Source organism: Piliocolobus tephrosceles, chromosome 20, assembly GCF_002776525.5.
Source record: "Piliocolobus tephrosceles isolate RC106 chromosome 20, ASM277652v3, whole genome shotgun sequence".
Lineage (NCBI taxonomy): Eukaryota > Metazoa > Chordata > Mammalia > Primates > Cercopithecidae > Piliocolobus > Piliocolobus tephrosceles.
This window is the reverse complement of record NC_045453.1, coordinates 24193844-24219961: the sequence shown is the minus strand read 5'-3', so window position 1 is coordinate 24219961 and position 26118 is coordinate 24193844. Positions and strand designations below refer to the sequence as shown.

At 49.1% G+C, this 26118-nt stretch overlaps 1 protein-coding gene across 6 annotated transcripts in view; it reads left to right on the top strand.

Annotated features, from left to right (window-relative positions):
- Positions 1–1626: 1626 nt before the first annotated feature.
- The window catches only part of NFATC2 (nuclear factor of activated T cells 2), a 155544-nt gene continuing 131052 nt past the window's right edge, over positions 1627–26118 (top strand). For 4 of the 6 annotated variants that reach the window (XM_023184178.1, XM_023184175.1, XM_023184177.1 and 1 more), the window contains exons 1-2: positions 1627–1995; positions 20265–21294. In XM_023184178.1, the coding sequence (XP_023039946.1) occupies positions 1866–1995; positions 20265–21294 (1160 nt within the window). In that variant the 5' untranslated portion in view covers positions 1627–1865. The remainder of the gene's footprint in view (positions 1996–20264; positions 21295–26118) is intronic. The other 2 variants (XM_023184179.1, XM_023184180.1) reach the window with 1 other exon arrangement.

Genomic DNA, 26118 nt, shown 5'->3' with positions numbered 1-26118 from the left:
CTTAAGGCCTCTCCCATCTAATCTTCTCATTCTCAACACTGGCTGCACCTTAGATTCATCTGAAACTTAAAAAAAAAAAATCAGGCTGGGTGCGGTAGCTCACGCCTGTAATTCCAGCACTTTGGGAGGCCGGGGTGGGCGGATCACGAGGTCAGGAGATCGAGACCTTCCTGGCTAACACGGGGAAACCCCGTTGCTACTAAAAATACAAAAAATTAGCCGGGCGTGGTGGCGGGTGCCTGTAGTCCCAGCTACTTAGGAGGCTGAGGCAGGAGAATGGTGTGAACCCAGAAGGTGGAGCTTGCAGTGAGCCGAGATGGCACCACTGCACTCAAGCCTGGGCGACAGAGCGAGACTCCATCTCAAAAACAAAACCAACCAAACAAACAAAATTCAGACATTCTGCTTCAGTGGGTTTGGATTGCAGCCTGGCACGAGTGTGTGAAAAGGTGTCCCAGGTGATTCTAATGTGTGGGAAGGGTTGAAGAACACTGTTTTGATCTTTTCTTACCTCTGTGAGTCTGTTTCCAACTTCAGTTAAATTGGCAGAGCCCCCAGCAGAGTTTTATTGGAGGGTGTTCCTTAGTTACTGGGTCCTTATGCAGCATTTGCCAAATGTACCTGTTCATAAATGCTCACGTTGGGTGCTTAATTAAAAATACATATCCACGAGTCTGTATTCAGACTTATGGAATCAGAAGCTCCAGGGAGGGGCCTGGGAATCATGCTTTAAACAAGCAGCCAGGCGTGTTTGTCACTTGCCAACCGCCCCATCAGAACTGTACTCCTCAGTTCTCCCTCCAGCACACCCAGCCCCCTCGAGCTCTGGCTGTGTTTTGGTTCTCATTGCCAGAACACGTTTCCCCAAGATCGCCTCATCAATCAGGATTCTTCAAATGTCACCTCTCCAGAGAGGGCCTCCTTGACCACCCAAGGGACTAAAGCCTCCCCAACCTTTACCCTGGTGAGTTCTCTCCTGGCCCCATAAGGAGATGCTTTTTGTCCCGTTTCTCTCCTTCAGGTCTCTCCCACTACCAGAGCCTGAGCTTCTGAGGGCAACACTGTCTGGCTCCTGCTGGATGCCCAGCACCTGGCACGTGGTAGGTGGCCAGGAGGCATAGCTGTAACGAGGGGACTAGTGCTGTCAGTCTGATTCCTTCCCAGGCGCTGGGGACTTGAGTTCAGGGCCATGCAGGTGTCTGAAGTACTGTGAAAATCATGCCGCCCCCGTGGGCACACGGAGATGTCTGGAGACACGGGTCTGCAATAGAAGTGGGTGGAAACCCCCTTCCACCCCATGGAGAAGAAAAGCAGGAAAAAGTGTGGGGCCAGTGGGTCCCTTAGGGCAAAAGTCCTAGTGGCGGTAGCTTTCTTGTCCAGACCCTGGTTCGCGCAGGGCGTGTCGCGCTCACCCGTGGAGGGTGGGAGACAGCGGCCGCCCCAGCGCCCAGCGGTGGCCCGAGACGGTGCGGTCAGGTCCGCGGGCAACCTCCTTCCTCCCGGCACCGGCCAGCCCAGGCCGCGCGCCCCTCCCCTCCGGTCCCCGGGTGGCGGCCCTGCCCCCGCCGGCCTGGCCGCCCTGTCCCCGCCCCCCCCCCCCCCCCCCCCCCCACCCGCCCTCCCCGGGCTGCAACAGGTGCCTCCGGAGCAGGAAGCTCGCGCCGCCGTCGCCGCCGCCGCTCAGCTTCCCCGGGCACGTCCAGGACCCGCTGCTCCCGGCGCGCAGACCCCGGACCCGGCGTGCGTCCCCACGAGGAAAGGGACCCCGCCGCTCGAGCCGCCTCTGCCAGCCCCCAGCGAGGGGTCCCAGAGCTAGCTGCGCCCGCCCTCGCCCTCAGCCCCGCAGCCCTCCCGCCCTGCGCACCATGAACGCCCCTGAGCAGCAGCCCCAACCTGACGGCGGGGACGCCCCAGTCCACGAGCCCGGGGGCAGCCCCCAAGACGAGCTTGACTTCTCCATCCTCTTCGACTATGAGTATTTGAATCCGAACGAAGGTCGGTGGAGGCTCCCCCTGGCCTGGCCCCTGAGCCCGCCAGGGGCTCAGGCCTGGGGACTGGGCATAGGAGTCCTCTTGGCTCCAGCTGCTCCTCTTCCTAAGGGGCCTGGAGGGAGGGTACCCCTACCCAGGTGCCAGGGAGGGGAGGCGTCAGTGGCCACTGCCACCCTTAGGGGGTGGTCGGCTCCCTCTTGCCCTTTAGGGGCACCGTTTTCTGGTTGCTTGTGACTGCTCCCTGAGGGTCACTCTCAGCAAAAGGTGGCAGGCAGGTCCCAAGGCTGGGGAGCGGGTGCCGTCTGCTGGCCTCTTGCTTGGGACTGGGTTGTCAAAGGGCAAGGGACATGATTTCTGTGCCTTTGGAGGGAGGAGGTGAGGAAGCAAAGAATGGAGTTAGCAGGGAGGGGTTGCAAAAAAAAAAAAAAAAAAAGGTGGGGGTGTTGCAGCTGAATCCAGTTATCAAGGCTAGGAGGCTGCTCCTTCCCTCCAGGCACTGAAGGGAGGCCATGCAGTTCCCATCACCTCCTGTGAGCAGTGGTTGATGGGGACTTTGTGTTGAAACTGAGGGAGAGGTTGTCTGTCTGATACTGGAGGGGGTTAAAAACTTTGGTATTATAAGGCCGGCCCATTTCCTCCCTGGGTTCTGCTGCTGCTGCTGAACCCATTACTTATCACCCACGAGAGGACTGGTCTGAGCTATATTAAGTGAACTTCTACTATGGGGTGGGGTGGGGGGCAGCTGCCGCGTGGATTCAGAAGGACACAGGCTCTTTCTGCCTGAACTTTGTCACTCTGTGCCTCCAAGTGCCCTCAGTCGCTGGGGGCTGGGGACTTCCCCAGGCTGGGCCCAATGCTCATCTGTCACTTCACGTGTTTAACAGGAGCATTCGTTAGAGGGAGGAGGAGGAGGAGGGGGAAGAGGCCACACGCCCAACCTCACTGTGTATTTCTGGTTAGCAGGTTGTCTTGGAAAAAACAAAAAACCCAACCAGGCTTCCTGATTTTGACAGCCCAGCCCAGCCCAGCCAATGCTTGTTGAAGGCTCAGGGGCAGGCCTGTTGGTAGCTTCCAGACGCACTCTGGGCTTGCCTACATCTGGTGCGTAGGAAGGGCTTGTGCTCACTGGCTCGTGTGGGAAGCCTATCGAGGAGGCTTGGTGGCCTGATGTTTCCCACAGGCACTGTGTTAGACAGATAATGAAGTTTTAACTTCCCTCGGTGTCCTCTCTGGCCACCTTAGGTGAGGGATTTGCTTTAGCTTTGGGTATCCTGTCTTCACTTGGATACCGAGAGATGGTCATTAGCAATAATTTTGTGTTTTGGCTGGAGATGGAAATAATTAGCAGAAGAGAGCAGTCTTCTAGAGCTGCAATCTGGAGGACATCTTTTGCTTTGAAAAGATACAATTAAGAATCTGCAAACGATCCGCACTAACATCCGTGGTCTTTCTGTTCATTAAGATTAAAGTCATGTTTTTCAGGGAACAAATACTCACACCCCTCCCAGATTCGTAATCAGCTTTTATTTTTCTTGTCGGGTGGGGTGGGGGGATTTCCGGGGAAATAGTTTCCAAGCCAAATCTGAAGGGAGGTACTTTTTGTAGTTTTTCTTGGCAAGTGGTGCTTGGTGGCCACCAGATGGGTATCTAAATGACCACAATGAAAGCCCTGGAATCTGTTTTTTTTTTTTTAATTTATTTTTTGGAACAGTTTCAGATTTACAGAAAAGTTGCAAAGATAGCACAGAGAGTTCCCATATACCCCCTACCCTGTTTCCCCATGTTATTAATGTTTTACATTAGTATGGTGCATTTATTGTAATCAACGAACCAATATTGACACATTATTGAGTTTTATGCCTCATTCAGATTGGGAATGTTTTTTGTGACCTTCACTGTTTTTGAGGATTGTTGGTTGTATTGTAGACTGTCCCTTCATTAGACTAGGGCTCTAGGGTTTTAGGAGGAAGCCCACAAAGATAAAGGCCCCTTCTCATCACATCATATCAAGAGTATGTACTATCCAGCCAGACGTGGTGGCTCACTCCTGTAATCCCAACACTTTGAGAGGCTGAGGCGGGCAGATCACCTGAGGTCATGAGTTCAAGACCAGCCTGGCCAACATGGTGAAACCCCAACTCTACTAAAAATACACAAATTAGCCAGGCATGGTGGAAGGCACCTGTAATTCCGGCTACTCAGGAGGCTGACGTAGGAGAATTGCTTGAACCCGGGAAGCGGAGGTTGCAGTGAGGTGGGTGGCACCACTGCACTCCAGCCTGGGCTACCTGGGCTACAAGAGTGAGACTCTGTCTCAAAAAAACAAAAAACAAAAAAGTGTACTATCCATATCATTTATCATTGATGTTAACCTTGATTACCCGGCAGAGGTAGCTTTTGTCAGTTTCTTCAAACTCTTTGGAAGACTTTACTACATGAAGCCCACACTTAAGGAGTACAGAGTAGTACTCTGGAATCCGGAAAGCACTTACTCTTTGCTGAGAAGTAGGCAGCACAGAAGAGTTAGCACCCAGGAAGAGAAGGGATGTCATGGCCGGGAGCAGCGGCTCATGCCTGCAATCCCAACACTTTGGGAGGTCAAGGTGGGAAGATTGCTTGAGTCCAGGACTTTAAGACCAGCCTGGGCAACAGAGCAAGACCTCATCTCTAATAAAAATAAAAACTAAAACAATTAGCCTAGCCTAGTGGCGCATGCCTGTAGACCCAGCTTCCCAGCTACTCAGGAGGCTTAGGTGGGAGAATCTCTTAAACAGGAGTTCGAGGCTGCCCTGAGCCATGATCGTGCCACTACACTCCAGTCCATGGGACAGAGGGAAACCCTGTCTCAAACCGACAAACCAGACAAAAAAAAGAGAAGAGACATAGCTTTGAGAGGCTAATGTGAACTCCCAGATGTGTCTCTGGCTCTGGGTCACCCAGATATTAATAGCAGTCACCTCTCTTTGCTTCTGTATGGGAACTCTTCAGGGGTGAACGCTAGCCTTTATCCTGTTATTAGGTTTTGTCCCAGATGGCAACATATTGGTGATGCATGTAAAGTTCTACTCTTAACTCTGGGCATGAGCTTGGCAAAAACCAAGGAGGGAAAGGTACTGCTAATGGGACAGACATTGTTGTTAGAATTGAAGGTATATTAGGGAATTTTGGGGAAGTCGGATGCTCGTTTTATGGAGTTTAGCTTGTAGCAGACGTTCATTAGCCCATGTGATTCCTCTAGCAGGCAGGCACTATTATCACCCGTGTTTTACGGAGGAGGACGCTAAGGCACAGAGAGGTAAAGTAATTTTCCCAAAATGGGCAGCCTTGCTCCATATCATGTGTTCAGAACTGTGTGAGGTTCCTCATTCTCTCATTTGGTGAGAGACACATACGAACCAGTTAGCAAGGCGTCTGGGACCACGGCAGGGCTGGAATTGAAAACCTTGTTTACTACAAGGTGATCTTGAGCAAGTCATCTAGCTTCTCTGGACCTCTGTCAGCTTATCTGTAAAATGGCTGAAATAATACCACTTGCCTCACAGGACTGTTGTCTGCCTTGCATAGGTTAATCCATTTAAATCAACACAGCATGTGATCTGTTACTAGCGTTGTAATAAACCCTTGCTTTTGTTAATGGAGGTGTTCAATTAATATGAACCATTGTTTATTTACTCATTCAGCTACTGAGCACCCATTGTGTTAGATCCTAGGGTCACAGTCAGGCATGAGACCCAGATCCTGCCCTCTCTGAGCTAGCGCCTCTGATTGTGCCTCTGTTGTTTTCTCTTGTCTAATTGTATTAACTAATACCTCCAGTAGAGTGTTACATGATAGCGAAGACAGTGGGCATCCTTGCCTTGGAGGAGGACCTCCAGTGTTGGCTTTAGAATTGAGGTGTATGAATTATGTAAAGGAAGTATTAGTTAGTTCTTTCTTTTCTTCCCGAGAGTTTTTATTACAAATGCGAGTTGAATTATATCAGTGGCTTTTTTTAGAATCTATGGAAAAATATGATCTTATTTTTCTTAGACCTATTAATATGTTGGCATACATTATTAGATTTCTTTATGTGAAAATATCCCTGGTATGGACTCCACTTCTTGTATTATTTTCTTAAGGTGGTGGTGGCATCAGATAATATTTAAGAATTTTTCAGTATTCATGAGTGATACTCCTATTGTCCTCTTTTGTGTGCTATCAGGTTCAGGTTTCTTTCCTTGTCTATGCTCAGGAACAATTTCTGTCTCCCTGGGACTCCCTGGTCTCTAAAGCTATGATCGAATTCCTCTGTGAAGCCGCCTGGACCTGGCGCTTCTTTGTGGAGTTGTTTCTTGATGGTTTTCTCATCAATTCCCAATTGATGGAATTCCCACCAATTCTTGATGGGAATTGGTCTCTTTACACTTTCTATTTCTACTGGAGTCAATTTTTGTAAACTGTATCTTTCTGGGAATTTATCCATTTTATCTGTCTAGGTTTCAAATTTATTCACTAGAGATGTGCAAAGAAGGCTCTTGATTTTCTTTCAAGTGGAGGAGACAACCAAGTACACAGTGACAGAAAGACCTGGGGGCAGGGATGTGGGAGTCCCGATGGGGCCACTGATCCCACCCTGGAGGGGGAAGATGTGCTGGCTGTCAGCAGACAGTTCAGAAGCTGAATTCCCTTATGCATGCTTGTGAATGCAGTGGATTCTTACTTCCTCCAACTTGTAATATGCTGAGAGAGACAGGTGGGTACTGGGGATTCCTAGTCACCTCCAGAGAGGCCAGATCTCCAGTTACTGTGGGGACAGATATGTGGCGAGTGCTCACATCTGCTTTGCCTCAACAGTCTGGTGCAGCCCTCCTTCAATCCCTGGTAAGCTAAAGCATTTAATGCCAACCTTGGCCTTTCGGAAAGGAAAACAGGTTCCTTCTGATCACTGCTTGTTGTTTTATAGAGTCTATTCCTGTGATCCTTAAACTTTTGAGGTCACAGCCCTTTAAAAAGCTGATGAAATCCGCAGATTCTGTATACACACCCACCATGCATGTGCATGCTACACATGGGCAGCCCTTTCCCCTGGGCACTGCCCCCTCACCACATACCCCCTGCACCCCCCACCCACACATTGCCACCTTCCCTCTCCACTTCATATCCCCCCACATGCTTTTGATGTCATTTCTCAGCACTCACAGACCCTTCTGTGTCCCATTCCCTAATTTCACTGGCACTTCAGTGTAGGAACAGCTGCTCTCGATCCATTCACAGGGCACAATTAAAACCCCATTCTTTCAGCAAACACACTGAAAGCTGGTTTTGTGCCAGACCCTGTAGGGGCATACACACAAATTAGATATGGTTCCTGGCCCCCAGGCCAATATGGGTCATAGTCTGGTAAACAAATAGGGACATATGAGGTGCTGTGATACCGTATCTGTGCGTGTGTGTGTATGTGTATGTGTTTGGTGCTTGCTAAAAATAGTGTTCTATACTAAGCAAGCAGGTTCACTAAACACATGTGACATTCAGAGACATTGCCTTCTCTGTTGAGTTAAGGACAGGCCTTAATAAGCCTGCTCTGGACAAATAACGTCTCCAGGTGCAGCTGGAAAGGTGAAATGAGGGCTAGAATTGAGCATCGGCCTTGCAGGGAGGCAGAGGAAATGAGGTTGAAGTGGCCTCACTCCTTCTTCGCTGTGAAACACATGGTATCTTGGCTTCTAAATTCAAGCCCCTGTGTTCTTTTGATGGCATAGATTTTGATCAGGAGTGGAGGCTCTTGAAACTTTAAAGCAGTGTTATTCAGGTTGGTTCTCATGGCTCTCCAGCCATATCAGGTGGCAGGTTAAATACTTTTGAAAAATGTAGAATGGGTGGCAAGGGGCCCTCAGTTCTGGCTGCATTAGAAGTTCTCAGGCTGCGTCCCGGACCAGTGAGATCAGGCTCTTGGGAGTAAGTTAACTTTGCTGAGGGTCTGCATTGGTAAATGGCAGGGCAGGCCTTGAACTTGGGCACTTAGAGTCCTAGGTGCCTGCCATCAGCACTGTATCTCATAGCCAGAATGTGGCCCTGGAGGGCAGCAGGACGCCGTATGCAGCTGCTGTCTCTAACTTTGTCTGATGTGTCTCATGTACGGTGGGATGTGTGCACATTCACCTCTTATAGCTGATATTTATAGAATTATAAAGTGTATCTTGCTACTGTCCTAATGGGATTATACTCACTGGAAAACTCCTGGTTAAGGTAGAAATGAGAACTGACGGGGAGCTCTGCTATTTTTCTGTTTCCTTCTCCATCTTGGTGGATGGTCCCGCCTGCCTCTTGGGCATTTGGATCTAAAGCCCTGCACTGGAATCTTTAATGCTTTTTCCCTCTGTGGAAGAAATATACCAAAGGCAGACTGTAAGCCACATGCAGAGTGGGGAGATTGCTTTTCCTGAGTTGGTATTTGGGACCCTCTTGACCTTGTAATCTGAGGTTTTGGAAAAAGAGCATTTCTTCAGCTGGGCCTGAAGGGAAGAAAGTGGCCTGCAAAGCTCAGGATTTATGAAGGTCCTTATCAAAACAGACCTGCGTGGGCGTGCCTGCAAAAGTGAGAGTGTTAAATGAGGGAGAAAAACAAACCCAAGTCTGAAATGCCTGCTAAAGTTATTTTAAAGGCTACGGAAAGGGGCTGTTTACCTGTAGAATCCTAAGAAGGTGGGCTGCAGCTCTGAAATCCGCAACGGGTGACATCACCTCTGTTGCCATGGAGTAGGGAGGAATGTCTTAATAACCAGGGGGTTGGCAGGGGCCACTGATGAAGTGTGCCCACCCCCGGGAACATGGCACTGAAATGAAAGCTCCTGGGGAAAAGTATAAATAAAGAAGCTGTCAGTCAAGAAGGCATTAATTTTAAATCTCTGCCCCCGGCCAAGGGTTACACAGGCCCCACTGTCTTCAAGGGGAAGTTTCCACTTGGATTTTAAGTTGCCTGTAGGAAAAATGGAAATCAGCCTTTCAGGCTGTGCGAGGGGATGTGGGGATCAATACGAGACCAAACTCTCAGAGGTGGCTGGTCGGAGAGGGGGACTCTTTGCTAAGTTGGGCAGAGGATGGAAAGAAGAGATGTTCCCCTGCTCGTGTGGTCTTCTGCAGGCCTTTGACAGAGTGGGTGGGTTTAGCCGTGGCGAGTCCTATTGCAGGAGGATTATCTAAAGTCTATTTCTGGGGAACTCTTCTGACCAGATCTTTCCTTCTCCTTTTGGTGAGGAAGCCACTCTGAGGTCTGTTCTCTGTCATGCACTGTATTCTCTTCTGTTAGACACAGACCTTGCTAAATCACGAGTTTAATCTCAAATGTTTTAAAAACGGAGGGAGTTCAGCAAGGTGATTGGATAAATTGTGGTTGATTTGTACAACGAAAATAGTACACAGCAATGAAAAAGAAAGGACTACTGCACACAATATGGGTGAAGCTCAGACATTCTGTTGAGCAAAATAAGTGAGACACATACATCCAGATTTTATTTAAAGGACGTTCGAGAACAGTCAAACCCAGCATATGGTGAGAAAAGTCAGGGAGTGGTTCTTCCTGGGTGAGGGTGTCTGGCTTCAGAGGGGCCACAGAGAACCCTCCGGGGTACTTGAAATGTTCTGTATCTTGTGCATATGTATATGCAAATATATATGCAAAGGCACAAGATGTATGTGAAATATTTGTGCATTTTACTGCATATAAGTGATGCATATTTTAAAAACTGATGAAGGCCGGGCATGGTGTCTCACACCTCTAATTCCACCACTGGGAGGCTGAGGTGGGTGGATCACCTAAGGTCAGGAGTTCGAGACCAGTCTGGCCAACATGGTGAAATCCTGTCTCTACTGAAAATACAAAAATTAGCTGGGTGTGGTGGCAGGTACCTGTAATTCCAGCTACTAAGGAGGCTGAGGCAGGAGAATCGCTTGAACCCAGGAGGTGGAGGTTGCAGTGAGCCGAGATTGCGCCACTGCACTCTAGACTGTGCAATAAGAGTGAGACTCCATCTCAAAAACAAACAACAAAACTGATGAAATCTGCAGATTTGATATACACACACATCATGCTACACATGTACAGCCCTTCCCCCAGTGCACTGCCCCTCACCACATACCCCGGTACACCCCCAACCCTGAAATTTAATCCAAGCTTTGCCCTGACTCTTCTTGTGGTCTTGGGAATTTCCCTGCACCCCAAGCCTCAGTTTCCCCATCTGTAACACAGAGGTATTCAGAGTAGCTATCTCCAGCAGTTGGTGTAAACTGCAGAGAGAACAGGGGAGCGTACACGTGAAAGCTTGCGGCACAGTGGACATAAGCTATTCGAATGACTAAAAATAGGAATGTCTCTGGAATTCTCCAAGGCAGGAGGGCCCCAGGAAATGGCTTGAAACCAGCAAGAGACAGTTCTTCGCATCCAGATTTGACGATGGAGATGAGTTTTTGTGTGTGCCACATGCCTGGGCCCTGCTGCCCCCATCTAAAAGGTGACCTTGCGGCCTGTGGGTTGCAGATTCCATACATTTCTCCACCCGTCTCCAAAAGCAATACGTGTCAGCATGTGGGTGCGCGTGTTTTTGCAAGCAGTCGTGCCAGCAGCCAGTCTGCAAGCCTCATTGCTTGTGGATCACCCCGGTCCTGTGTCCCAGGCGCCTGGCCTTGCAGCAGCCTGCCTGGGAAGCACCACTGAGCTTGTCTTTCGGCCCCGTCTGGGGAAGGCGGACAGCTGTCTTAGCTGGGGCAAGGTCAGCAAAGACGTCGCGTTCAGGATGACTTTTTCCAGTGGTTCCATGGACGAGACAGGATGGCAAATGTCTTCCCTTTCCTTTTTGGCATTTCTGGACCTGATTTATCCAGATGGAATTTCTTGACTTTCAGGCCCTGTGTCTGTATGTGTCACCTCTGAATGAAGGGTGTGACAACCTGACTCTCATCATTAATACACATGATTCATTGATTGAGAATCCACTTACTGTTAGGTGGTGTGTGTGTGTGACCGGGTAGAGCATGGGCAGCAGTGGTCTAGGGGGGCTTGTCTGAAAGTTTGCTGAGTGTCAGATTTGTTATTTGGAGGCAATCCATCACTTTTCAAAGGGGTTCTTTCTATAGGTTGTGCACACCCGCCAGGTGAAAAATCCATCCACCTTCCTGCTCTGTTTTGGGATTCCTTGCAGCCCTGATGGGCAGGAAGTTATGCGAGTTGTCAGGGTGAGTGGCAGGAGGCGAGGTTTGTCTCTCTGCCCCTTTCCTCCGGCTACAGGTCTGCGGTGCCAGCTGTGGCATCCTAAGTGCTGCCTTGGCGACAGACTGTGATGTCCCAAACCCAGGCCCTGGGACTCACACCACCTCGGCATCGGGGTGAGCTCATCAAGCCGTGGGTTGGATCAGCTTGGCCAGGGATCAGTGGAGCCCTGTTGCCCTGCTGCCCATCGAGGGGGCATCCAGCCCCCAGGGCCAGGCCCTGCTCCTCTCTTCCCAGCCACTCAAGCCTGAAAGCTCCATTGGTCTCTGCCCCTCCCCGTGCCCCCCCAGGGACGGCTGCCTCTCAGAGGTTCCCTAGCTGGGTTTCTATTTTGGTCATACTATTCTGCTTCCCGAAAATTCCACCGCCTGCAGTTCTAGGCAGAGAAGATGTTCTCTTGCTGTTCCTTTTTTCAAAAGTGATCTGTTGGCTGGCGGGTTGGCGCTGAGCGAGTGGCCACCTCAGACTTGGCTGTGTGTCCGTCTGTGAGGGTGAGCAACAGGCCCCCAGAGCTTCCAGGGGGAGAGGCCCTGGCGGGGACCACTATGTGGCCTGAGTGTGATTTTTAAAATAACCTTTGACTCAATTCTGGGGCAATAGGAGAGACTGTGAACATTCCCGAAGAAAGGAATCTGTATCTTCAGTTGTCAGGGGCAGCCTACCTCCTGAGTGAAATGATGAGGCCCCCAGAATAATTTCTTTTCCAGGGGGATCCTTGCTTCCCTGTGTCAGGGTCAGGGTGTCGCCATCCAGGAAATCACCTCTTTCCTGAGATGCAGGATAAAGTAGTGGTTAAGGGAGTGGAGGAGCCAGGTTGCCTTAGAATGAATCTTGGCTCTGATACTTAGAAGCTGTGTGACCTTGGGCAAATTACTCACCCTCTCTGAGCCTCATTTTGCCCCTATATAAAATGGGGAAACAATATCACCTGCTTTATAGGGTTCTCGTGAGACAAATATGAACATATACTAGATGCATACAGTGGTTCTCGATATAAAGTAAGTGGAATAGATGTGTTAGCTATTAGTATTTTGGTTATGACAAGCAGCTCACTGACTCACTAGCACTTTAGTAAGATTTAGTTGATCCACTCCCAGGTAGCCTGGGAGGAAAAGTACAAAGTGCGGAAAGGAGAGGGTGTTGGAAGCACATTTTACCTCCTCCACACATTTTCTGAAGATCAGCAGAGTCTGAGGTGAAAAGAGAATTCCTAAAGTGCTGACCAACCCATTTTATTTTTATAAAAATGTCTTCCTTTTTTTCATAATGCTTTTGAAGGGGTTGGGGACTAATGCGTTTAAGTTGTTGTAAAATAGAGTGAGTATAGCAGGGAAAGAGCAGAATTGTCACTGAAAAGATTGTTCTTTCAATAATAATCCAGTAGGCCCCATTTACTGAGTGTTGATTCTGTGTGTCTTGGGCTTTGCAGAGGTTAGGGAAACCGACAGGCTTGTATCACCAGCGTCATCACCCCATGTCACACATGAGGACATGGAGTTTCCCCAAGTCTCACAGCCAGGGGTGGGAGTGGATCTGGAGTCCCCTAACCCTGTGCTACCCTCCGTTCTGAGACCTGGGTCTCAGTTTAGAGCTCTTGCTTGGTGGGGCAAAGAGGAGGGCTGAAGTGGCCTCCCCAGCAATCTTGTCCTGCAGTTTTCGGGAGTGGTCAGAGATTTCTCCACATACTCACAGGGCCTGCCTATTGGGTAAGCACCCGGAACTTGATGAAAGGAGGGGTGATAAGAATGAGAACTTTCAGGTGTCTGCCGCAGAGATGAGCGTTACCTGCCAGGGTCAAGAGTGAGCAGATGTCTCATTTCTGAATCAGTTCAGGTTGAGGGCGTGAGTCATGAGTTGATGCTTCCAGCAGTCTTTGGGCCTCTGCTGTGCGCAGGCCTCGTGTGCCATGCTGGGGCTGTAAAGCCAGGAGCCGTGGTCCCCAGCTGGGGGCGAGTCTGCCTGGCAGGAGATGTTTGGCGATGCCTGGAGACATTTTTGGTTGCCACAACGGGGAGAGGGGCAGGGCAGCTACTATTGGCATCCGGTGGGTAGGTGGCTGTGAGGGTCGAGTAATTTACTACATGTGATGTGCTTACAACAGTGCCTTGCATGTAAGTTCTCAATACATTTTAGCTGCTTTTTCTGCATTATAATTATCTTCATAATAATTATTGATGTAAGACTCCTATCTGCCTCTAAGAAGCTCAGAGTCTAGAGGGCAGACAGATGAGTGAATCCATAGACAGACTTCAGTGTAGGACGCTGTGGGACCTGGGAGTGTAGAAGAGCTGCCTGCTCCAGCCTGGGGAAACAGGGAGGGCCTCCAGGAGGGGGTGGTTCAGGTCAAATCATGATGGATAAGTAGTGGCTTGTTAGGAGACGTAAGGTCGGGAGGCATGGAAGGGGGTTCCGGGTAAGGGGAACAGTACGTGCATGACATGGAGGCACAGAGGCCCTCGAGCAGCAACCTCTAAATCCCCCATCACTGCTTCTATCTTCTTCCTCCCTTTGGTACTGATGCCTCGTATGCAGGCCAGGTACCTCCCATCGTAGGTGAAATGGATTTTAGGTGGTCCACTAGTGAGGACGTTGTATTTGCTAAGAACTATTTTTCAGTGCTATTTTCTCTTCGACCTAGTCAGAAGGAGTGGAATTTCAGGCTAGGCGCGGTCACTCAAGACTGTAATCCCAGCACTTTGGGAGGCCGAGGCAGGTGGATCACCTGAGGTCAGGAGTTCAAGACCAGCCTGGTTAATATGGTGAAACCCCGTCTTTACTGAAAATACAAAAAAAATTAGCCGGGCATGGTAGTGGGCACCTGTAATCCCAGCTACACAGGAGAATCGCTTGAACCCAGGAGGTGGAGGTTGCAGTGAGTCGAGATCACACCACTGTACTCCAGCCTGACAACAGAGTGAGACTCTGTCTCAGAAAACAAAAAACAAAACAAAACAAACAAACAAAAGGAGTAACGCTTCATTGAGGTACTGCTATATCGTTGACACTTTTCTTTCTAACACTGACTCCTCCCTCTCCCTGTTTCTAGGTCTTGACTTTCTGGGGTCCTGGAAATGTTCCATATTTTGATTATGTTGGTGGTAGCAAGAATGTATGACATTTGGCAAAACTCATCAAACCCTATACTCAAAACACTGACATCTGTGTATATGAGTTATACCACAGGAGCATTGGCGGGGGTGGGGGTGTATAAAACCTCAGTCTCAGAGTCTTTGCCCAGCCACTGTGTCTTGCTTGAATTTAGTTTTATTTTTATTGTATTTTTACCCTACCTTCTATTTATGGAGGTGACATTGATTTTCCATCTGCAGTAGTGGTATAAAGTTTCCTTTTAAAATAATAAAAAAAAAAATAAGTGAGTGAATTTAAATACTAGAAATATTAAGTAAATATTTTTTGGCGGCACATGAATAGAGCAAAGATCGTGCAAGTGGTTAAAAAAAAAGCAAGCTTTTTGGAAACCCTCCTGAGAAAATGTGGTGGTTCTGAGACGAAACTAACTTCACCGGGTGCTGTGCAGGCATCGTGATGACTATAAGAAAGCCGCCTGCGAGCATGGTAGTTGTTTAAGGAGAAATAGCGAGAAATCTCAGCCAGTAACTTAGAGAAATATTTTCATGATGTGCTATTTGTGAAATTTACTGTCAAATACCCAGGGGACTGAGAATTAAATGATTGTTAATTATCTTCCTATTCCCTGCTTGCTGGTAAACATTTAAAGTCTTGTCAAGAGGAAAAAAAAAAAGAAAAAACTCTGCCTCTTGGATTAATGAAAACCAATGTAAATGCTTTAAATACTTTTGCTCAGCACACTCGAGCTTTCTGTTCTGCAGGGCTCCCAGGGAGTGGGAGTGACGTGTGTTTTCAGGACTGCGTTTCTGTGAACTGTCCACATCAGCCCCGAGGCTGTGTTTCTGATAAGATGCAGTGCAGTTTTTCTGATATGGCTGGAATTTTTGCTAAGAGACTTTTTGTGTTTTGTTTTTCTGGTTCGAATTCTCAGAATGTTGTCAGCCATGGATTTGACATTCCTCTTTTCCTAGATTAAAAATCTCTGCTCTGTTACCTTCCCGGAAGGCGTGTGTGTGCGCGCGCGTATGTGCGAATTCAAATACACGTTTACATTAAACTACAGCCTCACAAGAACTCCAGGCCTTACAGATTGCTAGCTAGAAAAATCAAAGGATTTCAGCGCCAGAAGCCACCAAGGAAACTGATTCAACTGAATGCTGTTCAGTTATAAATGAGAAGGTGTTGAGGCCTCCGGTGGATGGGGGGACTTCTCCAAAATCATGCTGCTACTTAGTGGCAGGGCAGGACTGCACTCTCTATTTCCTGCTTCATAAAACAGGGTTTCATTACTATATATCATGTTATGTCATCTACCACCTATGAAATAAAATTAAAAATGTTTCTTTTGGGAGTTACATTTATTTTCTTACATAATTACATGAATCAAAGGAAGTCTCCTTTCTGCCATGCCACTGTCCTCTTATTCCTTAGTTCTCCTCCCTGGAGGATGTCACTGTTCCTTGTGATTTCCAGAGAAGGCCTGTGCATCCTTCAGCTGTGCCTGTACATCTGTCTGTGTACATCTGTGCGTGTATGTCTTTGTACATCTGTGTACATATGTGTATGTGTAATCTGTATACATCTGTACATCTGTGTACACTGTACATCTCTGTGTGTGTGTGTGTACATCCTCTCATCCTTCTTATGCTGTGCACACCATACAGCTTGCTTTTCTCTTTTAATACTAAATCTCACTGGTCATTCCATGTCAATGCATAAAGAACTTCTTCAGGCCTTTTTGTAGCTATATTGTATCCCTTCGTATGAATGAGCCAGAATTAATTCATCCCCATTGTATCCCTTCATATGAATGAGCCAGAATTAATTCATCCCCAGTAGATGGGTTTTGTGTTGCTTCCAGTCTTTTGGGATTACAGTCAGGGTTGTAGTAACTAATCTTAAGGATACACAGGTCATTTTGCACAGATGAGAGTATATCTGCAGGAAGAATTTTTTTTTTTTTTTTTTTGAGACAGGGTCACATCCTGTCACCTAGGCTGGGAGGTGGTGGCATGATCATGGGCCACTGCAGCCTTGATCCTCCCACCTCAGCTTCTCCAGTAGCTGGGACTACAGGCAGGTGCCACCATGCCCAGCTAATGAAAAATATTTTTTTTTGTTTTGGAGATGGGTTGTCTATGTTGCCCAGGCTGGTCTCAAACTCCTGAGCTCAAGCAATCTTCCTACCTCTGTCTCCCAAAAGGTTGGGATTCTAGGATGAATTTCTAAAAGTAGCATTGCTTGGTTCCGAGGGCGTATGTGGTTCCAAGGGCATGTGTGGTTCCAAGGGCATGTGTGTTTGGAATTTTCATGGATATTACCAAATGACCCTCTCTAGAGTTATAGCCTTCTATCTTTTGGTTTGGATAGTGGCATCTTTGATTAATAGTTTATTCCAGGTCGACTTTTCTGAACTTGCATCGTTCATTCAGCCAACACATCCTTTTTGAGAGCCTGTTTAGTGGCAGGACCCATCCAAGTGCTAGGGGCATGGCAGAGCAAGAGTCCTCATAGCATTCGCTGATTGGTGGAGGTGGATCTCGAGGTCGAGGGGGAGGGGTAGCCTGGAGGTTGAGGGAAATGGAGAACTTGACAGTTCTTCAGTCGTTATGGCGAGATGTACACAGAACACAGCAGGGACCTGTGAGCCGGACCTGAGCTAGTCAAGTGGTTGGGGGTCCTTCTAGAAGCATGCAGTACTTAAGCCATGCCCATGGGCATGGACGGACTTTAGTCATGTGGAGAAGGGGGCCTGGCAGTGGGCAGGGGAGGAGCTGTTGAGGCAGGGGCAGCAGCAAGTACCAAGATCCCGGGGCAGGAAGGAGCTTGATGCTTTTAAAAAACTCCCCTTTGCCAGGCACGGTGGCTCTTGCCTATAATCGCAACACTTTGGGAGGCTGAGGTGGGAGGATCACTTGAGCTCAGGAGTTTGAGACCAGCCTGGGCAACATAGTGAAACCTCATCTCTACTAAAAAGAAAAAAAAAAAAAAATTAACTGAGCCCGGTGGTGCGTGCTGGTAGTCCTAGCTACTTGGGAGGCTGAGGTGGGAGGATCGCTTGAGCCTGGGAGGTGGAGGCTGCAGTGAGCTATTATTGTGCCATAGCACTCCAAAATGGGCAGCTGAGTATGGCCTCAAAATCAAACAGCAAACAAAAATCACTACACTGCCCTTTGGCTGGAGTTCAGACAGAGGGAGGGAGGGAGTGAATGCAGGCGAGGGTAGATGGGCAGGCAGGGCCCAGCCAGGCTGCCTGGCGGGGGTCATTTATTTTTACCTAGAGCTATGGGGAGCCATTTTGGAAGTGGGGGTACCGTGTGGACCCCGAGAGATCAGCTTAGCTAAACTGGACAGTATTTCCTCTAGGACAGCCCAGAAAGGGAACAAAGAGGCTGAGGCTCACTGGGGTGGTCACCCAGGGTTCCCCAAGGCAGGAAAAGGTCTTGTTTCTGGCTGGCAGGCCCCTGGACATGGTTCTTGTATTTACTTATTCTCTCAGCCACTCGGCAAATGTTTATGGGGGCTTGCAAGTGCCAGGCCCTGTGGTAGGTGCTTGGCAGACAATGCTGGGCCACAGTGACACGGGCCCAACACTGATGGAGCTCTGGGTCGAGTGTGGGGTTGTAAAATTCTCTAAAGGGTCAAGGAGTAAATATTTCAGGCTTTGGGGGCCATTTGGTTCCCAAACTACCAACTCTGCTGTTGTAGTATAGGAGTAAGCTTTAGCTTGCTCTGTTCACCCTGTGTAAATAAATAGGTGTGGCTGTGTTGTCCTAAAACTATTTACAGACACAACCCATGGGCCTCATTTGGCCCGTGGACTGTAGTTTGCCTGCTCCTGGTTTGGCAGAATGAGATTCCCTAAACAGATACCTGGTGCGATGGGAGCTGTTAGTAGGTGTCAGTGGAGAAAAGATGGCAGGGAAAAGGGGTGGAGCTGATCTTTTTGATGGGCCGATCTCAGGAGGTGCTGGCTGAGCAGATGCAGGAAGGAACCAGGGGAAGTGGGAGGATCTCGCGGGGAGGGTTTCCAAGCAGAGGGAACCCAAGGTCTCTGAGGCAGGAGCTGCTTAAGTACAGCGAAGATGTTGGAGGGGTTGTTGCTGACCCAGCTTGGGGAGAAGTGGGGAGTGGTGGGGGTGGGTGGCAGGCCGGCGCACAGGCTGTGTTAGTGACTTTTGGTTCCATCTAAAGTGTCCAAAAGCCTTTATAGTAGGTTTGAGAATGGACATCTTAAAGGCTGCTGTGTGACAAACAGACTGACAGAGCCACAAAGTGGGGAGGCCAGGGAGGAAGTGACTGCAGTAGTCCCCGTGCGAGAGGACGGCGGCTTGGACCAGGGTGGATGCGATTGAGTGGGGAGACCTGGGAATCTGGTTTCTGTCCTGACAGTGGAGCAGTCAGGGCTGATGACGGATCAGATGTGAGGCATCAGAGTAAGGAGTCCAGGCCGCCCCGTGAGCTGACGGGGAGGTGGAGGGACCTCTGATGAGATGGGGGGCCTTGGAGGTGGAGTTGCAGTGAGGGGTGGATGGGGGGCACTAACTCCATGGGAATTTCCCAAGCAGCCCCATGTACCTGGACCTGTACAGGATGCAGTGAGGCAGGGTGTCTGCTAGAAGAGGGTCAGGCTGAGAATTAAATGACAGTGTGAGGTGATGGGTGGCAGTGTCCTTGGGTGGCTGTCGTAGAACATTCTACTTAAACAGCATTCTCCAGCGGTAGGGCCTTTCGAGGTAGCAGCAGGAGCCTGGGGTAGGCAGCCACTAATAAAGGAAGTTAGGTCATTTTGCAGTCATTGGTTTTATCTTTATTTTATTTTATTTTTGAGACAGAGTCTCACTCTATCACCCAGGCTGGCATGCAGCAGCACAATCTTGGCTCATTGAAACCTCTGCCTCCTGGTTTCAACCGATTCTCATGCCTCAGCCTCCTGAGTAGCTGGGATTAACAGGCCTGCGCCACCACACCTGGCTAATTTTTGTATTTTTAGTAGAGATGGGGTTTTACCATGTTGGCCAGGCTGGTCTCAAACTCCTGACCGCAAGTGATCTGCCCACCTCAGCCTCCCAAAGTGCTGGGATTACAGGTGTGAGGTGCCACGCCCAGCCTGCATCCATTGGTTTTAATAGTTTGGGTGTCAGGTAACCTCTGTAGCAGTGACCCTGCCTGTTGGGGGGCAAGTGGCTTGCCTGTGGTATTTTTAAGCCTCCTAATTCCGTATCTTTCGCTGGGCCTTCTCCCCGCTCTGGGCCTCAGTTTCCTCATTTGTAAAATGACACAGATGAGACAGGAGTCAGGAGCCCTGGATCTGAATGAAGCCACTTCTTGTACTTGGTGTGAAATCTGGGATTCAAGCCCAGGGAACTGTGGGCTGCAGAGCCTGTGCAGTCTCCCTCTGTGTCCTGCGTCCATGTCACGTGTGCAGAGTGCTGCCATAGGCCCTGGATTGGAGCTTTTCAAACTACGGGTCATGACCCACCGCACCAGCGGGTTAGGAAATCCGTCTAATGGGTCGTGACCAGCGTTGAAGCAAAATCAATCAGGCAGGAGTGAGGGTCTGAGGGTGTCATGTAGCAGGGGTAAGTATGGACTTGGGAGGCCTTTGTTGCAGTTGTGGGTGTATACGGTGGTGTGAATGGGGTTGTGAGATAAAGTACACTTCTCCGAAGGGTTTCATTTAAACCCAAGTTTGGAGGCCCTTAGCCCAGGGATCTTGCAGAACTCATTCTGCTTCGACCTCTCTTCTCCAGGGACCTGGGACAAAGTGGCCTCAGTTTCCTTCTGGTGAGGAACGGAGCTTCTAGCTTGGGGTTTGGCATGGTGGGAATTTGAAAAAAAATAAACGACATGAGACAAAACCCAGCCTGTGATTGCTCTGCACCGGGAGTTCTGTTTTTGAGGCTTAAAAAGACCCCCCTTCCCCCTTCTCTTTCCAGAAGAGCCGAATGCACATAAGGTCGCCAGCCCACCCTCCGGACCCGCATATCCCGATGATGTCCTGGACTATGGCCTCAAGCCATACAGCCCCCTTGCTAGTCTCTCTGGCGAGCCCCCCGGCCGATTCGGAGAGCCGGATAGGGTAGGGCCGCAGAACTTTCTGAGCGCGGCCAAGCCAGCAGGGGCCTCGGGCCTGAGCCCTCGGATCGAGATCACTCCGTCCCACGAACTGATCCAGGCAGTGGGCCCCCTCCGCATGAGAGACGCGGGCCTCCTGGTGGAGCAGCCGCCCCTGGCCGGGGTGGCCGCCAGCCCGAGGTTCACCCTGCCCGTGCCCGGCTTCGAGGGCTACCGCGAGCCGCTTTGCTTGAGCCCCGCTAGCAGCGGCTCCTCTGCCAGCTTCATTTCTGACACCTTCTCCCCCTACACCTCGCCCTGCGTCTCGCCCAATAACGGCGGGCCCGACGACCTGTGTCCGCAGTTTCAAAACATCCCTGCTCATTATTCCCCCAGAACCTCGCCAATAATGTCACCTCGATCCAGCCTCGCCGAGGACAGCTGCCTGGGCCGCCACTCGCCCGTGCCCCGTCCGGCCTCCCGCTCCTCGTCGCCTGGTGCCAAGCGGAGGCATTCGTGCGCCGAGGCCTTGGTTGCCCTGCCGCCCGGAGCCTCACCCCAGCGCTCCCGGAGCCCCTCGCCGCAGCCCTCATCTCACGTGGCACCCCAGGACCACGGCGCTCCAGCTGGGTACCCCCCTGTGGCTGGCTCTGCCGTGATCATGGATGCCCTGAACAGCCTCGCCACGGACTCGCCTTGTGGGATCCCCCCCAAGATGTGGAAGACCAGCCCTGACCCCTCACCAGTGTCTGCGGCCCCATCCAAGGCCGGCCTGCCTCGCCACATCTACCCGGCCGTGGAGTTCCTGGGGCCCTGCGAGCAGGGGGAAAGGAGAAACTCGGCTCCCGAATCCATCCTGCTGGTTCCGCCCACTTGGCCCAAGCCGCTGGTGCCTGCCATTCCCATCTGCAGGTGAGCAGGGCTTTGAAAATGATTGCTTCTGTGGTTCAGTTTTAAGAGACGGTTTATCTGTTTATGAGCATGGGATTCAGAGTCAGGTTTAAGTCTGACTTTAAATGGATTTAAATCTTGGCTTGGTCCCTTGCTGGTTGCCAGACCCTGAGAAGGAAGGTAAATTCCCTGGGCCAGGTTTTTCTCATCTGTAAAATGGGTGTAATTAGTGTACCTGACTCACCAGGTGGTTATGAGGTTGCAGTCATGATAAATGTAATTGCTCATATGTCACCTGGTTTATTCAAGAAGTGTTTATCAAACGTCTAGGTGGCAGATTCTGTTACATAAGTAATGGAGAGACAATGGTGAACTAAACAGGCAAAAATCTCTGCCTTCATAGAGCTGACATTCTAGTAGGCACAAGAGGAACTGATGTTTGTTAGCATCTGCTATGTGCCCCAGTTATATGGAGGCCCTAAAAAAAAATGTGTGAGCCAAGGAGCTTAAAATCTTGGAAAGCTGAAGAGATGTATGTAGATAGCAGCATAGCATGTAGGCTTTGGAGTCTCTTAAGGCTCACTTTGAGTCCTGCCTCCCCCACTCACTACTTGAGTGAACATGGGCATCTCTGCTGCTGCCTTTCTGCTGCTGTGCTTGTGAAAGACATTGCTAATCAGTCAGCACCCTCTTTCTCCTTGAGCTCCTTTCTGAAGCGGTGCCTAGGGCAGACATCACTAATCAATCAAGAGCTTCCTCCCCACACTGCATTTGTACTGAGCACCTTTCTGGTTTTGGTTGATTCCCTGTGAGAAGACAATAGAACCTACTTTGTGTGTGTGTGTGTGTTTTTTTTTAAATGGATTAGATGAGACGATACATGTCAAACTCTTAGTACAGAGCCTGTGCAGTGGTATCCTGGGATACCAAAATCTGAGGATGCTCAGGTCCCTTATGTAAAATGGTATAGTATTTGCATATAACCTATGTACATCCTCCCATATCCATTACATCATCTCTAGATGATAATACCTTAGAATACCTAGTACAATGCCTGCACACCAGTTCATTCATATGGACTCAATGTACAACCTGCGGCATGGAAAATTCAAATTTTGCTTTTTGGAACTTTGTGGAATTTTTTTTTTCCTGAATATTTTCTATCTGAGGACACAGAACCCATGGATATAGAGGGCAAATTGCACTCTCTATGTATATTATTTCATTTGATTCTCACAGAAACTTGGTTTGTGTTATTTTTTATCTTTGTTTTGATGAAATGACAAAGAAGGTATATGAAGGCTAAGGCTAGAGATTATCCTATCTGTTCTCGTAGATGAGGAATTGGAAGACTCATGCTATTACCACGATCCCTGTGGTTTTCAAGTTACTTTTTATTTTAGCAAATGGAAGTCTTTTATCCCAAATATTAAACTGAGTCCCCAAATAGGCCAGGTGCAGTGGCTCACGCCTGTAATCCCAGCACTTTGGGAGGTCAGAGTGGGCGGATCACCTGTGGTAGCAAGTTCAAGACCAGCATGGCCAATATGGCAAAACCCCATCTCCACTAAAAATCCAAAAAATAGCTGGGTATGGTGGCGCATGCCTGTCATCCCAGCTACTCGGGAGGCGGATGGGGGAGAATTGGCAGAGGTTGCAGTGAGCCAAGATCATGCCACTGCACTCTAACCTGGCGACAGAGCAAGACTCCACCTCAAAAAAAAAAAAAAAAAAAATTGAGTCCCCAAATAGATAAAGGTGGAGCTCTTGATTGGTGTGGGGTTGAGGGTGGCCTCGGGCCCTGCCCACTGGGCCTTGTTCACCCCCATACCAGACGAAAATGGACTGCAGGAAGCATCCAGCCTGGCATTTCCTTCAAAGCAGGTTCTGAGAACACCAGGGTTTCAGTACGTCAGTTGTTGTATCTTTAAAAAAAAGGAGTTTCTGGGTTTAACAGAGTTAAGTAGGTGCCTGTGTGCAGGCCTTCTCAGAGACTTTAATGTGGATAGAATATGTGGTGATTTCAAAGGCCATTTGGCTACAGAGCTCTGAGTTCAGTGACTGAAGTTTCACAGGGCTATCTTAGAAAATGCTGCCAGCCGCAGTGGCTCATGCCTGTAATCCCAGCACTTTGGGAGGCTGAGGCAGGCAGATCACCTGAGGTCGGGAGTTCGAGACCATCCTGACCAACAGGGAGAAACCCCGTCTCTACTAAAAATACGTAATTAGCCGGGTGTGGTAGCGCATGCCTGTAATACCAGCTACTTGGGAGGCTGAGGCAGGAGAATCACTTGAACCCAGGAGACAGAGGTTGCAGTGAGCCGAGATGGCGCCGTTGTACTCCAGTCTGGGCTGCTTATTCTTTGTGCTACATAGACAGGTCAGTCTCCAAACCATGATTTTATTTAATGGTTGAGAGTAGGGAGGGACACTGCTGTGAAATATGATTATGACATATTTATTGGAGATTTTGTTTACAAAAGCCTTTCCTCTTCATGAGGCATCTTGATCAGAGAGGTTTTGAGTGTCAGAGTCCTTTGGTTCCTCACAAGTACCAATCTGTGCCAGCCAATGTGGTCTTTTGCAAGAATCTTCTATGAAGTTGAGAGGATGGGGCATCAGGGAAGTCTCCTGATAACATTGACCTCAGGGTATACGGGCAACTCAGCAGAGGGCTGGAATTCAAATCAGAATTTCAGGCTGGCTCTGATGCTCTACTTCTTTCCTTTTTTGGAGACGGAGTCTTGCTCTGTCGCCCAGGCTGGAGTGCAGTGGCGCGATCTCAGCTCACTGCAACCTCCGCCTCCCAGGTTCAAGCCATTCTCCTGCCTCAGCCTCCTGAGTAGCTGGGATTACAGGAATGTGCCACCATGCCCAGCTAATTTTTGTTGTTGTTGTTAGTAGAGATGAGGTTTCACCACGTTGGTCAGGCTGGTCTCAAACTCCTGACCTCATGATCTGCCCGCCTTGGCCTCCCAAAGTGCTAGGATTATAGGTGTCAGCCACTGCGCTTGGCTTTTCTTTCTTTTTTTTTGAGATGGAGTCTTGCTCTGTTGCCGAGGTCAGAGTACAGTAGCGTGATCTTGGCTCACTGCAACCTCCGCCTCCCGGCTTCAAGTGATTCTCCTGCTTCAGCCTCCCGAGTAGCTGGGACTATAGGCGCATACCACTATGCCTGGCTAATTTTGTTGTTGTTGTTGTTGTACTTTTAGTAGAGACAGGGTTTCACCATATTACAGGCCAGGCTGGTCTTGATCTCCTGACCTCATGATCCACCCAGCCTCCCAAAATGCTGGGATTACAGGGATGCTCTACTTCTTCAGATTGTATTTCAGCATCAAATATCTATTTCAGAACCAAACAAAAGTATAAATTGAAACCTGGGGATATGGCTGCTGAATTTTCTTCTCACAAAATTTTTGGTGCTTTAAAGCGTATTAATACAGGGCTAAAGTGGTTTTTTTTAATGAGTCATAGTTTGTAAACCTTTAAAAACTGTTCACTTGTATAAATGATATGGGTAAAAGTGGTTGTCACGTGTGGCTTGTTGGTTGCAGGCAGAAGCTTGAAATCATCTTGGCACTGTAACTAAGGTAAAGCACAGGTACTTTGGAAACCCTAAGACTGCAGGGTAAAAGGGATTTCAGGAGGCAATGTGGTTGGAAAGAAGAGGAAGAGATTTGCTTGCATAGGGAGGATATGATTATAAGTTGGATGAAATGTTTAAGTTGGACACTGGCACAGATGAAGTTTATGGAGGTGCTTGCTACCCCTTGGGCTCCCCTTGGTACTGCTGTGATAGAGAAGACAGAATTGGCTTTATTGCAAGTGCTTAACCAAGCCCAGTTGATAATGTCAGCTCCTAGCAGCCCTGAGCTAACTGGGAAAGAATACTCTGATTAATGATTTCTGCCATATGTGAAAACTCAGGACATGGTGACATAAATCCATAGTGATGCTTTTCAAAATTCCCAGGGGAAAAGAAGTGACAGCAGTTAGAAACATGCTAGAACTAACATAAGCTTCATTAATTGAGAAGTTGCTCACACTGTCTTCATCAAGGTGGAAGAGAAAGCAAAGAGAAAGATCTCTACCCTGTGAACAGTTCTACCTGTCATGTCTAAGAAATATGTGCTGCCTCAGCATTTTGTTCACATACAATCATGCCCCCATGATCACATTTTGGTTAGTGATGGATCCCCTATATATGGGGGTGGTCCCATAAGATTATAATACTGTTTTGTTTATGTTTTTGTTTTTTTGAGACAGAGTCTCTCTGTCACCCAGGCTAAAGTGCAATGGTGTGATCTTGGCTGACTGCAGCCGCCACCTCCCCAGTTCAAGCAATTCTCGTGCCTCAGCCTCCTGAGTAGCTGGGATTACAGGCATGCACCACCAAGCCCAGCTAATTTTTGTATTTTTAGTAGAGACAGGGCTTCGCCATGTTGGCCAGGCTGGTCTCGAACTCCTGGCGTCGAGTGATCTGCCCACCTCAGCCTCCCATAGTGTTGGGATTACAGGCATGAGCCACTGCACCCAGCCTTGTGTTTTGTTTTGTTTTGTTTTGTTTGTTTGTTTCTTTTTTTTTTTTTTTGAGACAGGGTCTCACTCTGGTCCCTCAGGCTGGAGTGCAGTGGTGTAATCACAGCTCACTGCAACCTTGACCTCCTGGGCTCGGATGATCTTCCCACCTCAGCGTCCCAGGTAGCTGGGACTATAGGCATGGACCACCATGCTTTGCTGATTTTTTTTTTTTTTTTTTGTATTTTTAGTAGAGAGGGTCTCTCCGTGTTGCCCAGGCTGTCCTCAAATCCTTGGGCTTAAGTGATCCACCCATGTTGTCCT